This window comes from Apis cerana, linkage group LG8 (assembly GCF_029169275.1).
Source record: "Apis cerana isolate GH-2021 linkage group LG8, AcerK_1.0, whole genome shotgun sequence".
Taxonomy (NCBI): domain Eukaryota; kingdom Metazoa; phylum Arthropoda; class Insecta; order Hymenoptera; family Apidae; genus Apis; species Apis cerana.
Genome location: NC_083859.1, coordinates 6327875 through 6343380, shown reverse-complemented (window position 1 = coordinate 6343380; position 15506 = coordinate 6327875). Strand labels below are relative to the sequence as shown.

At 23.5% G+C, this 15506-nt stretch overlaps 1 protein-coding gene across 36 annotated transcripts in view; it reads left to right on the top strand.

Annotated features, from left to right (window-relative positions):
* The window catches only part of LOC107992595 (plasma membrane calcium-transporting ATPase 2), a 71523-nt gene that overhangs the window by 11939 nt on the left and 44078 nt on the right, over nt 1-15506 (top strand). For 9 of the 36 annotated variants that reach the window (XR_009830875.1, XR_003696292.2, XM_028664219.2 and 6 more), the window contains exons 1-8: nt 5342-5573; nt 9318-9614; nt 10592-10869; nt 10941-11138; nt 11281-11507; nt 11809-11944; nt 12032-12166; nt 13996-14031. Coding sequence is in view for 33 of the 36 variants with exons in the window: in XM_028664219.2 (XP_028520020.1) it covers nt 10713-10869; nt 10941-11138; nt 11281-11507; nt 11809-11944; nt 12032-12166; nt 13996-14031 (889 nt within the window). In the remaining 3 variants the exon portion in view is untranslated. The other 27 variants (XR_009830876.1, XM_062078324.1, XM_062078314.1 and 24 more) reach the window with 13 other exon arrangements.

Sequence of the window (15506 nt, the reverse complement as noted above, 5' to 3'; positions counted from 1 at the left end):
AAGTAAAAATAATTACTAAGAATTTTTTGCTTACTTGTATTATTCTTGAATTTTTACTTTCTTTTTATTTATCATAATTCTCTTCGATTTTTAAAGAATTTTTTAAAATGATATATATAATAATTTGAGAAATTGAAAAATTTAAAAAAGAATTATCGAGTAGAAATAATTTTTTTTTAGTTTATTTAATAGTATTTAATAATATTTAATATTTATTTAATATTATTTAATATTTTAGTAATATTTAATAGTTATTTTACAGATATCTTTGATATAATTAAAAATAAAATAAAAATAGGTTTTTTATTTCATATGATATAACATTTTATTAAAAATTGATAATTCTATATTTCTTACACACAATGGCATTAATTTACGTCACATTAGCTCTTGTCAATAAAATCTATAGGATTTTTCCAAGAAATTCTTATCGAATCTTTACAATTCTTTATCGATGTAATCAATATTATCTGTTACTTTTGTCACTTATATATTAATTTAAAAAAATAATTAATGATCTAATAGATCAATATTTGTCATTTTTAACGTCAGCATTTTCAATTTTTTTTTTATTGATTTTATGATTTCGCCACTGTCTTCTATTATTGATCAGTGATGATTATATGATTATAATGAAATATTATTATAATCTTTTGCAATAAACTATAAAAAGATTAAAATCTATAAATCTATTAGGATCTATCTGTCGATGTGCAGTGACATCTCGCATGAAGAAGAAATCTGAAGAAAAGAATTCTTAGATTTAAATTGTCCTTTTCTATCCTTAGATCAATACGTATTTCTATATGATCTGAAAAAAGACAAAGACTAGTGTTGGTGAGAGGGCTCGCCTGTCGGACGCTTTTAATTTCCTGTTCATTGACGTCTGATGTGAATTAACCTTATTGGCGTTTAACGGTTTATTTAGCTTTCTGGTCTAATCTTAACCGATGCATTAAATCGTGCATAATGGTGTCACGATTGTTACGTTCATTGTAACACTTTCGCTGTGCGATGTCCAGTACATTTGACGCTTGAGTATTTAAACACAAAACAAGAGAGAAAGAGATAAAAGTGATAAGTTGCTTGGATGGCTTCAATGAGATGTGTTCGAAATATCGAGTTCAATATTGAATTAATATTATCTATTAACGAAGTGACGCAGAAGATATTTATTAACTCTCGATTGCTTAACTGGGTTATAATAAACCCAGTTATGGATACAAAACAATTAATAACTAATTATTCGTATGATATAGGTTATCACTATTAATAAAGATAATTTGAAAAATTTTAATATTATGAATCAAATTGAACATTAACAGTATTTGTACCTAGAAAAAATAATAAAATATAGAAAATAATTATAAAAAAATTCTTTAAAATATTATATGTAATGTAATATGATATGCATGGGAAAAAAATAATATTCATGATTTATTCTTATTGTTATAAAAAATACATCAAACGATTAAATTCAATTAGATTTGTCAGTTTTTGTTATAGATAATAATAAGAGTCCACGTATCGATCCAACGTAAGATTCATGACGTAATAACAGTATGTGCGTCATGGTTCTGGAATACGAAGATGAGGTATCCCAGTTAATTGGCAGCAAGTTTTAATAAAAAACTAAATATTTTCAAATCTGAATTTTGCAAATAATAAACTATATTTACAACGTGTCTTATCTTTGGTTAAATGATTCACTATTTTGATGATAATATTAACATTAAAAATTTGGATAATAATCTAAAAAATTTTAAAAAAAGATAATTTTTTTTTATTTGAAGAACTAAATATTCAAATACTAATAAATTCGATGAATGTTTTAAAAATTATTTTTTAGCAATTAATTTGAAAATTTTTAAATAGAAATCTTGAAAAGAAATTTTTATTTATTAATATATTTATTGAATATATTAAATAAGAACGAATTTTGAATGAAAAATTATTGAAATTTTGTTTATACTTAATAATATCAAAGAATTTTTCGTTTTTGCATAATTAAATAACTTGATATGTTATATTTTTACACTATTTTAGTTTTTACTTATCTTGGCCAGAATGTTTTTCTAAGTATTTGTATAAGATCAAAGCATAAATTTTGAATGTGGTCATAGACAAGATTTAAACATTAGAAAAGATTGGGAAAAAATAAACAATTTATATTTCTTATAAAAATTTTTAAATTTGCATTGTCATTTGCATTTAATATTTATATATAGAATATATATTATTATATACAGACAAATTTTTAATAAATATATAGAAAAAAGATTTTATTTTATTTTTTTTAATAACTTTTTAATTTATATTCTTATATTCTAATTATATTCGATATATTTTATTTTATTTTTTTCTATCATGACTCTCTAGAGATTTTTATCTTTAAGGATTTATCTCTTTTATTTCTTAGTAATATTTTTATCTTATATATATATATATATATATATCATTTATCTTTCATTTGAACTACTTTTGTAATGTAAATTTGAATTTGAATTTGAATTTTAAAATTAAGAAAAAATTAAAATTAAAAAAATTTACATTTCGATTTGTATTAAATATCAAAAATTTGTATCAAGAAAAGAATATTTTTTTTAAACATTTATATATTTTTATTTTTTTAAATATACATTATACCATTTGCCATATTGATGATAGCTATCCTGTAATATTTTGTACAAAATTGTAGGACTTCGATTCCTTGCTTTGTGCTAAGTTCATAATGATATACATAATGATGTGTTCTAATAAATAACGCATCATTCTTTATCATGAATTTTAAGTTTTCAATTTTTTTTTTTGAACAAAAATATGAAATAAAATCGAAATTGCATCATTCGATGAGTAAATTGATGCAAGCGACACTGAGGTTAGAAAGGAGAACGGAATCGTCAACTGATTCTGGATATCGTTCATTGAGCCGGAGGAGGTTGGGATACGAAGCGATAAACTTTCGTGCCGTAGATACCGGACTTCCGATCGTTTCTTTGAAATAGGATTGAGAGAACATCAGAGCGGAATAATTTGATTAAAATGCCTGGATACACGCGAGTGAACTCGTTCAGTAGTAGTGTTGCACTAACGTGTTTATTGCCGCTTGGAATCCTCTTTCGGTAAAATGATCGGTAAAATAACAATCCTTGGTTTACTTTTTTAAATCAAGATAAAATTTTATTTTTTATAAATTTCAATCCATTTTTGAAATATTTCGAATATATAATAATTTCGTATAAATGTTTGTATTCATAATATATGTAAATGTGTATATCTAATGTATGTAAAAAACTAATAATGATTTTTACTCAGCTATTAGATCTTACGACGAACCGAAATTTTTTTTAGTATTTAGTAGTGTGTGATTTATGCTATCATTGAATACGATGTATTTACATATATTAAAAATTATAAATGTTGTTGGTATTTTTTCCAAGTTTTTTTATAGTTTTTTTATTGATATATCTTTGTCTTTCTCTAATCTAGATTCTTTTCAACGTTTTCTCCAAATATATTTTTTTCTTATCTCTGCAACGCGATTCAATATTTTATATGCACTTAAATAACATATATTGGACAACCATTTCTTCGATAAACTTTAATACTATGCATTAATCAATTAATTAAAAAAATGTGAAAAAAATTTCTTCGATTCTTTTCACATAGAATTCTTTTACATATGAATTCTAATAACAATACTACATAAAAAAATTAAATATTTATAAATATTATTAAAGAATAATTTTAATTGCCATTACAAGTTAAAATATAAAGTTCAAAAATATGCTTATAATTATATTTAAGCATGATCGTTAAAATATTCATAATTAATTTTCTCAATATAATTAATTAATTATTATAAATAGTTAATTTTTTCAATTTTTCAACTTTTTCATTTAATAGTGTGAATCGTAATATGTAATGTAATCTATTATTTCACAATTGTGCGTAATAAATAAATTATTCATATCAATAAATAAATTCAGTGGCAGAATAGTGAAGACATAATAGTAGTTGTAAAGTCTATATATAATGCTCGGTCACCAGCATGCCAATCTTCGTTCATAGTTTCCATGAAGGTTGGTTAGTTAGCGTGACGAATACTGATTAGCAATGCAATATCACAATGTTTCGCTATATTCACCATATTCTATGAAGATATTCTTTACTTTCAATTATGACGCTCATTATAAGGAATCTGTCGTATTATTCTCGTTTCATAATAAATCATGATTTTTATACGTAAATTATTTTATTTGAAATCAATTATTTTTTTACTTAATGTCTTATAAATTGAAATATATTTTAGTTTATGTATAAATAGAAAAGATTTAATTCATCATTTTTCTAATTTTGAATTTATTTAAAACATATTTTCAAATTTAGAATTTTTACTGAAAATATTTATTATAATTGAATTTTTACATTTTTCATATTTTACATTTTTATATTATTACATTTTTTCATATTGACATATACATTTTTGTGAAAATTAATACAACTATAAAAAAATTTATTTAATAATAATACAAATAAGTGTTTATCTAATCTTTTATTGCTTTATTTCCATTACATTGATGTAATTTTGAATGTTATCTTGAATATTACTCTTTCGATCCATAGTCCAAGTACTACGTTATTTAAAATAATTAAGCCATTACCTGATTATATTATTTTATAAACAAAAAAATCCAATATTTAATAATATTTTATAGCTTTAATAATATTTTGTATAATATTATATCTTGTTATATTTTATATCTTGTTTAATTTTTTACGTACAATTTCTACTATTATGTTTTCTATTGCGTCATTCTAACGGAAATGCTATTGTATTTAAAAATGAGATTTATTTTCATATTTTACGTTTCATTCTCTTAATAAATTCTTATCCTTTGATAAATTATGCTGTATTTTTAATAAGTATCATCCAATTTTTCCTCCGTTGAACCGATAATAGCACTTCCACGTTTCTTCACGAAAGTTCGAAATTCGAGTTTAATTCGATTATGACAGATGGCACATTCGTGTGTAATCCCCCTCCCATTGCCTCATATGTCTACGTTCCTGTATAAATATATCCTGAATGTGTTCTCGTTCCTTTTACCCGCTAGTCTCGATTGACGTCATGATACGACAACGTGGAGCACATTAGCGTCATGAAATATTTGTATGATACTTTACTTCAGCACGTTATCAACTCTCTCAGTTTACAGCGGCTTAAACCAATATCTTAAAATCTGTCAAGCTTATTATCGGTAGCTTGGCGAGGACACAACTCTAATGCCACCATTTTTCAATCCCCACCATTTCGTTACAACTATTGTTCTATTGTCACTATTGAGTTCTTACAACTGTTCATACATTTTTTTTCCATATTCGTGAATTCGTTCATCGGATGAATTGAGACATCTCTTTTACAAAAGACAATTTTGTTAAAGTTTCTAGACAATCCTCAATATCGTTCTATTAACCTTGGTTTATAAATATTCAGTTTAGTGTGTGAATGTACGTACGCATATATCGTGCACTTCGTACTATATACAAAAAATATGTATTTGGCTCTTTTTGTAAGTACGACTTTATTAAAAAAGTTTAATATTTTTTTTATAACGAAACAGATATTTTTATTAATAAATTTATAAACATATCTTTATGATGTATATCTTTATGATGTAATAGGTTTCTTTGACTCTTTAGTGTATTTTAATTAAAATAATAATAATAATAAATTAAAAATTATATAATTATTAATTATTTCTAGAACTCTTATAGAATTCACCATATCTGCATTTTGAGAAATCAGAATCATAACCATATATTCGGTTATTTTATTGCAGTTATTATGAAATTCGATTTAATTATTAAAAATCAACGATATTGATATCAGTAGTATTTTATAACTTCGTTACTATATTAATTTGATTGAAATTCATAGAATAATGTAATGTAAAATTGAGAATTTAATGAGAAAGAAATTCTACAATGTTTAATAAAAACCAGACAAGAGATGTATTTTTTATTTTTATTTCTCACATAGCTCATCAGTCGGAAAGAAGCGACTAATGAGAACATGAACAATGAATGATTTCTATGGTACTCGATGTCGCGCATAAGCGATCTAGTATAAGTAATAGCATATGAATACATAAATGCTTATATGCTATAAATCTCGAGTATTTTGCGGTTTAATTGTCACTCATCGTTCTAAGATCATCCTATTTAATTTCTATGCTATAGAACTTGAATCTATCTGTTTTATTTGATCTTTTTATCAATATTTTTCAATTAGATTATTTAATTATTATGAATATAATATAATAATGGTATTTTTATTTAAAATAATATTAATCATGATATATAAATTGATTTTCATCGTGTATGAAATCGATTTTGTTTGAATTGATAAATGTATTTGATAACATTATTGATATATATTCTTCATATATATTAGATTTCAATCAAGTATATTTTATCTATCATTAACATATTTTTATAATATAATAGACAATATCGAAATATCATTTAAATTCTGTGTTAATTAATTATTTGATAAATTTTAATTAGCTTAATTAATAGAACCGATTCTTCTTTTTTGTTGAAAGAAACGTTATCTCCAAAATCATGACGTAAATTAAACAATGAGTTTTTATATTGAATCAAATAAAAATTGGAAATAAGAAGATAAAGTTTTTTCTGCTTTTATACTTTTTTATTTGAATTAAACTTACTTATATCAAACTGTAATTTCATTTAATATCAATAAATTATTAAACAAAATAAATTTTCAATGATTTTCTATTTCTATTTTTTAATGAAAACAATTTTTTCTAAGTTTCTTCTAGAATAAACTACTGTTATAAAAGTTTTTATATCGTTAAATTAATTGAATATTATTATAATTATTATATAATATAATATAATATTACTTAATATTAATTAAATGTTAACTTAATATTAACAAAAGTATAGTTAATATTTACAATAAGTGATTAGTCACTAGATTATGACTAACTCACTAGTCATTATTTATTATTAATTACAATATACTGACTACTTATTGCAATAATTGCAATAAAATAATCGAATATATGGTTATGATTCTGATCTCTCAAAATGCAAATGTGGTGAATTCTATAAGAGTTCTAGAAATAAAATATATAGGATATTGTGTATTGTTCAGGATAATATTATAATTCGTAATTTGAATATATAAATATTAAATATATGAGTTGTTCGTGTAAGAAATTTGAATCAAAATAATGCTGTTTTATTTGATTCAATAAAAACTGATTTCACGAAGCATTATAATTAGAGGCTTAAAGATTACTGTTGATTTCCTCGAGATTATTGATAAATCAATTGCAGTTAACTTATTAACTATTAATATATATACATAAGAAATATAAAAAAGTATATTATAGTAGAAAAAATGTATACAATGTCATTTATATGGCATTATATTCATTACATTATATTGAAAATAGTAATGGTATTTTATTATATGAAGATTGGTTTCTCATCTCAATAGGAGTAAAATATGAAATAAAATCTAAACGGATATTGTATGAAAATAAGAGTAGTTTGTCACCTTTACGCTTAATATGGCAGTACTTAATCTTTCCATCAGCTTCTAATTAAGAAAGCTCTTTTCTGGTCAACAACTTCTCATGCATTAAATCTAGATATATATAACCTAAGGGAAAAAAGAAAATAAGATTACTCGATTTTTCTGTAGATTTTGAATTATACTTAGATGTAAGTAAAGAGAGATTTTATCGCCTAGAAAATTACTAGTTATAACTGGAAGCAAACGGAAAAAACATAATCGAGATATATATATATATATATAAATCAAGAAGTTGAAAATAGATCTTATAAGTTAACTTTATTAAAGATTTTTGAAAAATTATCATAGAATCATATAATTAATATGGATCAAAACTTTTCTTCTATTCAATGATTAAATATTTAAATATTTAATAATAAGATAATAAGAATTTAATAAGAAATAAGAATTTTTTGTCGGCATAACTTTTTCTATCAAAAAATTCAAATAAATTTAAACAATAGAAGCAATAGAATAATAGAATATTCGCGTGAAAATACGAAAATAGTTGAAATTGGATGGTAAAAGAACCATTTTTCTTCTCTCTTTAGTAATTCTCTTCTTCTATTGCTTTGCCGCTCTGTTTGTCCCGTATCGACTGTGGCTCTTCAGCTCAATCAACAATATCGACATATACTCTCGAAATATAGAGCATAGAGAAAATATCTCTTTCCTCTACGCGGTCAAGGAAATGGACTCTGATTGCTTAAAGCAATTCCTCTTAGTTAAATGGCTTTTTAAACACGAAAGGTTATTAGGATAAATGAACATGATAAAATTTGTTGAAATATGAACATTATTGAAACATAATAAAATGTATGGAAAAATGATAAAATGTTTTTTATGGTAAAATTTTATTTCGAATAAAATATTGAGGCAATTTTGCTTCTTATTGGAATATTGGTTTTATATTATTCAATAATATTCTTATAATATTTACGAAATTTATAATTTTATATAATCTTATACATGCAAAAATATATGAAATTATTATTTTTTTTTTTAGACAAATTTTCTATCATTCACGAGATTAATTAATCAAACATTTTTTATACATATTAAATTGTTAAAATACACTTAAATCATTGCGAATTCTCATTTTTTCATGATGCTGCACTATGCTGCATTATCTGTTAATAGAAAACTGCAATAATTAATAGTTATTTAACAGAAGTCCGTTGTAATAGGATGAAAATAGTATTGTGAGTAAAAATTACGTAAACATGATGAATGAATCAGGTTGAACTTTCAAATGAAAAACGCAAAGAATGTTCAGTTAATCGCGAGATTCGCTATGTGATGTGTCGATTTTATTGTTGAATTCCGTTTCATACGTTTTATGATATCGTAAATTACATATTGCGAAACATCGTGAGTGTTTGCATCGACGAGACACGTTACGACAATCATCTTAGAGAGATTAATTATATATATATATATTATATTAAAGTAATTTTTTATAGATTATTTATTAAAAAATTTGAATAAAAATTTAAATATTTTTATATAATTGCAAATATAATACTTTTTATGAAAATAACTGATCTATGAAAGAATTTTTCCATTTAAATTTTTATAAAGATTTATACATTTTTAATTTTTAAAGATTTATACATTTGTTTTGTAAATTAAGTTTCATTAAATAAATTTTATAGTTATAATTTATAATAATGTTAATTTTTTTTTATAACATTGATTTATCTAGCATCGAACCGCAAGTGAAACCGAAAGAAAATAGTGAAACTTTGCGCAGTACGTGTGCGAGTAACTAGAGGGCAACACGAATCGATTACTATATTGCTAATGGCTTATTTCACTTAACACGCCTTTCCGTGGTGAGCAAAATCGCTGCCTAGAGTAGTGTGGTGCGATTCAAGGTTTTGCACGTTAGAGATTAACAGGGAAGAATGAAGCTTCGTGGTCCGTATCAGTAAGGGGAGGTTGGTTTGTATGCCAATTTGTAATCCGTTCTCGGCATCAACACGTAAACTGTCACCAGAAGGTAAACGGGGTGTTCTCTCTTTCTGTGTTTCTGTCTTCTTATGTCTCTGTCATCGCTCTGTTTCTTTTCCGCGGTCGGTGTTATTTTTAGACAAACTATATATCGTCAATGTTCGTTCAATTGGTCTGTCCCGTTACACTGTTTCTTCATTGTGACATCATTTCGGAAGAGAGTGTCTAGCACTTTTATTGTCGTCTATCATCTCTAAGTAATGATTCATTTGTTGAGGTACATAACCTCAAAACTATGTCGGCATTCGATGACAATCCAGATAAGATCATTTATCACAAATTTTCCCTTTTTTAAATTATATATTTTATTATTATTCAATCAGATGAGTTTTTTTTCAATTTTAATACGTATCAATCGATAATGTTTGAATTCATTGATTTCAATTTCCTATACAACTTTTCAAAAATTTTCTAATATCATATATGATTTTCAAGCTGAGAGCTAAAAGAATTATTTTTTTTAAGCATCTTTTGATATCGAAATTGTGCAAAATATTGTATATAATATTATATTATTGTATGTATGTATGTATGTATTATTTCGAAATTCTTTTTAGTTATATTAATTATTTATAATTAAAATTATTATTATGTATGAATAAATTTTTTTCATGAAATTTTGTTGTACAAATTATTATTTGTACAAATCATAGATTTTTTATATTCTATATATAGATATTTTATATACTAATGATAGTATAATATTAGCTTTTTCAATCTTTTTTTAAAAGTAAAAATATGTATTGATATAGTTATGACATAATATAATATATCTCTATAAATAATTGTGACTCACTCACATTATTGTATATTTATTATTATATGTTAATTATTTGTTTTTTTTATCAATCTTTAAATACTAAAATAATAAAATTTAGTCCAATTCCAATTTAAAAGTTACAATTAAAGATATAAAAAAATTTATAGTGGAATAAAATTTCAAGATAGTTTGTTTCTTTGTTATAGCTATTGGTCCTCCAATTTCCTGGAGGCCAGTGGTGTCAGTGACACCAAAAAATAATACGAGCTGCTAGCGTGAAGAAGTATAGTAAAGTTGGCTTAAGCCAACATCGGTGGAAAAAACAAAATGGCAACAATAGATGGCAGACCGACCCAATATGGTATCAGTCTTAAGCAACTTCGTGAGCTCATGGAGCTCAGAGGACGTGAAGGTGTCACTAAAGTCAATAGCTATGGTGGTGTGCAGGAGATTTGTAAAAAATTATATACTTCACCTAGTGAAGGTAAGTTTTTTTAAATTTTTTAATAATTCAAAAGTATTTGATTAAAATATTTATATAAATTTTTGTTATAGGTCTCAGTGGATCAGCAGCTGATATTCAACATAGACGAGATACATTTGGTTCCAACCTAATACCTCCAAAACCACCAAAAACATTTCTACAATTAGTGTGGGAAGCTCTTCAAGATGTTACATTAATTATCTTGGAAGTAGCAGCATTGGTTTCATTAGGTCTTAGCTTTTATCATCCAGCAGATGATGAAGAAAAACGTAAGCATATATTTCAATATTTTTTTTAATTATTATTTTTTATTATATATAATTTTTAAGCATAATACAATTAGATAATAATTAGATAATAATATTAAATATAAAGAAAATAAAAAAAAATAATTTTTTTAAATTTTTTCAGCTTTAATAGATGAAGATGAAGCAAAATATGGTTGGATAGAAGGAGCTGCTATATTTATTTCTGTGATCTTGGTGGTAATAGTAACAGCTTCCAATGATTACTCTAAGGAAAAACAATTTAGGGGCCTCCAAAGTCGTATAGAGGGGGAACATAAATTTTCTGTCATTAGACAAGGAGAAGTTAAACAGATTTCTGTAGCTGACATTGTTGTTGGTGATATATGTCAGGTATATCTAAATTTTATATTAGCAAAAACTGATATTTAAAATTAAACGGACGTTCAATAAATCAAACATTTATGATTTACGATTCTCTGGTTAACTCGAAAAACCCATATTTGAATCATTATAAAATCAATTTAATATAGATATATTTATATATTTTTAAATTTGACAACATCTTATGAACTTGTCTTCTTGTATGAGAATTTGTTAAATTATATTCATCAATAATAAATTTTGGGATATGAATATTATTTCACCAAAAATATAAAGGTCTTCTTTAAATTGGAATCTATCTATAATTCAGATAAAATATGGAGACCTGCTGCCAGCAGATGGTATCCTTATACAAAGCAACGATCTCAAAGTGGATGAGTCCAGTTTAACCGGAGAGTCAGACCATGTTAAAAAAGGAGAATCGTTCGATCCCATGGTACTCTCAGGTGAGGGTTCTGTTTGACAGATCGAACATTAATAGTTAATTACTATTAATATTAGAATTGCAATTACAATGATTTATGTTTTAAAAGGTACACATGTGATGGAGGGTTCTGGAAAAATGTTAGTTACTGCAGTAGGCGTTAATTCGCAGGCTGGTATTATCTTTACTTTGTTGGGTGCTGCTGTTGATCAACAAGAACAAGAAATCAAGAAAATGAAGAAAGGTATGTAAATTCGTCTTCAATGCAAAACAATCAATATAAATTTATTTGATTAGTTTTGAATATTTTGGGATGACATAAATTTTAAAATTATCATTTTAAAAACAGAATTTTAAAGAAATAAATTCAATATAATTATTATTTCAGATATAATATTGAAGAAAGGAAATAATAAGAATAATTTTGTTTTCAAAATGATAATATACTAAATTTATTTGTGTCACTATAGTATTTTAAAAAATTAATCAAAGCTCGTTACTTCTCTCCTATAGAAAATGCTAGAAATTTTAGTCTGAATAAAAGAGATTTAACTAGTAATTGTTTTAAAAGAGTAGTAGCGGGTATTATAAAGCGCATGGCACAAAATACGTAAAAGAAACGTAGACGCATGGAGTTTATTTTGGATTGATGTGAGAATATTTTATTGTGAATTTAATTTTCCAATTACTTATGATATTTTTGTTTTCTTTGGCATGCATTTGCAATATTTTAAACAATTTTTTAAATCATTTGCCAATTTCTTTTTCTTTCTTTCTTTTTCTTTTTTTTCAAATATGTTTATAGCTTTATTATTATTATTAAAAGAATTATTAAACAAGAAAATTTTTATATAGTTTAATATAAAATAAATAATTTAAGTAGTAAATAGAATTTTTATAAGTTAAACATTATAAACATTATAATTTATTAGTTATTATTATTGTATGCTAATTGAAACTATTATATTATTAGCTTATCATATCATGCTTATTTTTTTTAGAGATATTTAAATTAGTTTGCATTTAATTGTAAATCTTAGTATCTCTATTTTATGTCTATCTACTTATCAAAGTTTTCTATTGAATGAGTTAAACATATTTTTTACCATTAATATATTTAGATCAATTCTTACTATGAATCAATGTATTCATTTCATAAATTATTAAAAATAATTTTTAGAGAATATGGAATAAATAAAATGAATCGAGTAATTTAGATGATAGGAAGGTAATTTTATGAAAAGATGGATCGAAAATATAAATTATAATTTGTTGATTATTGTAATAATATGTTGATAATTTGTTGAAAGACTTCATTTTTAAAAAAATTGATTTGAAAAATTCGTGATAAAGACATTTATTTGGTCATTTTATTGCATAAAATATCATAATAATTATTATAAATAACGATTTATTATTACAATATGAGACATATGAAATAAAAAATTTTAATAATAAATAATTTTAATAATTGACCAAACAATTATTGTAATTATTTTTTTCATTGCACAAAATATCGATAATTAATTAATAGTACATACTCGAATGTTTATGATCAATTTTCTTAAAAACAGAGAATCATTTCTTATTTTTATATGTTATTAGATGCTATATTTCTATATAATATTTAAAAATTAGAAACATAAAAAATTTTAATTTTTAAATATAATAGCAAGAATCGATCTTATTGCTATTTATAAGGGATTAAATACATTAATTTAAATTCAATTCTTTTTTATGATTTATGCTCTTTTGTATGTATGTTGCACAATTTGGGAGACCCTTTGAATGTTATATAATATATTTTTATAAATTTTATATTTCTATAAATGATTAATGACAAATACAATACAACAAAATACGGGTTAGTATTTATAAAAGAGAAATAAATCTTCTGTGCTGTTCATTTATAATAAGCATTACGTTAGGATATATAAGGATAAACTACACAGTTAGGATAGAAATTGAGATTAAGAATGAAAGAGAATTTACAAATATGGCGTAATGACTGGCATATTACATTTTTAGATAGATTGCTAATCAATTTTGTTTTGCATGCGTTTTTTTATCTAGAGGCTAAGAAGCAGCGGAAGAAGAAGTCATTAACAGGTGAATAAAGTACTATCATAAATTATTACTGTTCATTATTTCAATGTTCAATATTTACATATATATTAAACGAGCACGTGCGCGTATTTTTTTTTCCTCTTTTTTTTTTTAAATTTTAATTCACTTGTTTTTCTTTCTTTCTTTTCTTTTTTCTTTATAGATTGCCTTTTATTTTTCTAGAAAGTGCACATGACACAAAAAATTTTCAAATTATAATCAAAAATATATAAGAGAATTTCTGATTTTAAATTCTTCTTCTTTATATCACTTTGTCTATTCTGTTTATTGCATTATACATATACATACATACTGTATATGCATATGCAGAATGTTTTAAGACAGGTGATATAAACGAATAGAGGATTCTACATGCAAAAATGAATCGAAAGAAAAGATTATAAATTTTAAGTTGTATAAGACTTCATCTTCGAGTAAATCAAGTTTGAAAATATACAATTGCAATTATGAGTTAATTATTGATAAGAGATTATTCTACATGTGAAAATAAATAAAAAATTTAGAATAACATTTTATCGTTTGTCCTCGTTTTTTTATATATATATAAAATTGAGATTAAAAATAGTTTCAAATTAGATTTTCCCGAAAAGTAATCTTTAAATAGAAAATTTTTATTTTGTATTTTTTACTGAATTTGTATTTATTTTCATATGTAGAATAATCTTTTCTCAATAATTTACTTATATCATCAAAAAATGGCCAAATTTATGTACATTTAACAAATTTTTAAACTCGATTTTCTCGAAAACGAAGTTTCATATGAAAAAATATTATTTCTTTTTTTGATTTATCTTTCCATGTAGAATAAATTTTCATAGAGAGATATCCTGTATAGTGCGAGTCACATGTGTTATCAAGTTGTCTTCTCCAAAATTTAAAAATATTGAGATAGATATTGAGATGATTTATTTATTTAATTAGAGAGTTCATAAAAGTTAATCATTTAATAATGCAAAATAGTTTTGAAGAGATTCAAATAATTGCTCCTCTCTCCGAAATAATATTTTATTTTTCTTTTTTTAATACTGTTTGTATTATTTTCGATTATTTATATTTATATGAATTTATTTATATGAATTTTTCAAGAAGAAAATAATAATAATTAAATGTAAATTTCGATTTAGATTGTTATAAAAATGAATATATATATTTTGAATAGACAATATTGAATAGACAATATTTTGGACATTTAATATAAAATAATTCTCAAATCATATATTATTAATAATATGTTATTAATAATAATATATATAGAATTTAATTTTTTTCCCCTATTTAGGAAATGAAATTTTTCAATTTAAAGAATAAATAATCAAAAAATTTGCTAGAGTTTAAGCTAGAATTTAAACTCTATATAAATCATGTAATTAAAAATAACAATTATATCGATATATGATTTTAGAGGAAATAAATTATAATATCTTATGTGACTTACTCTGTATACATATACATATATA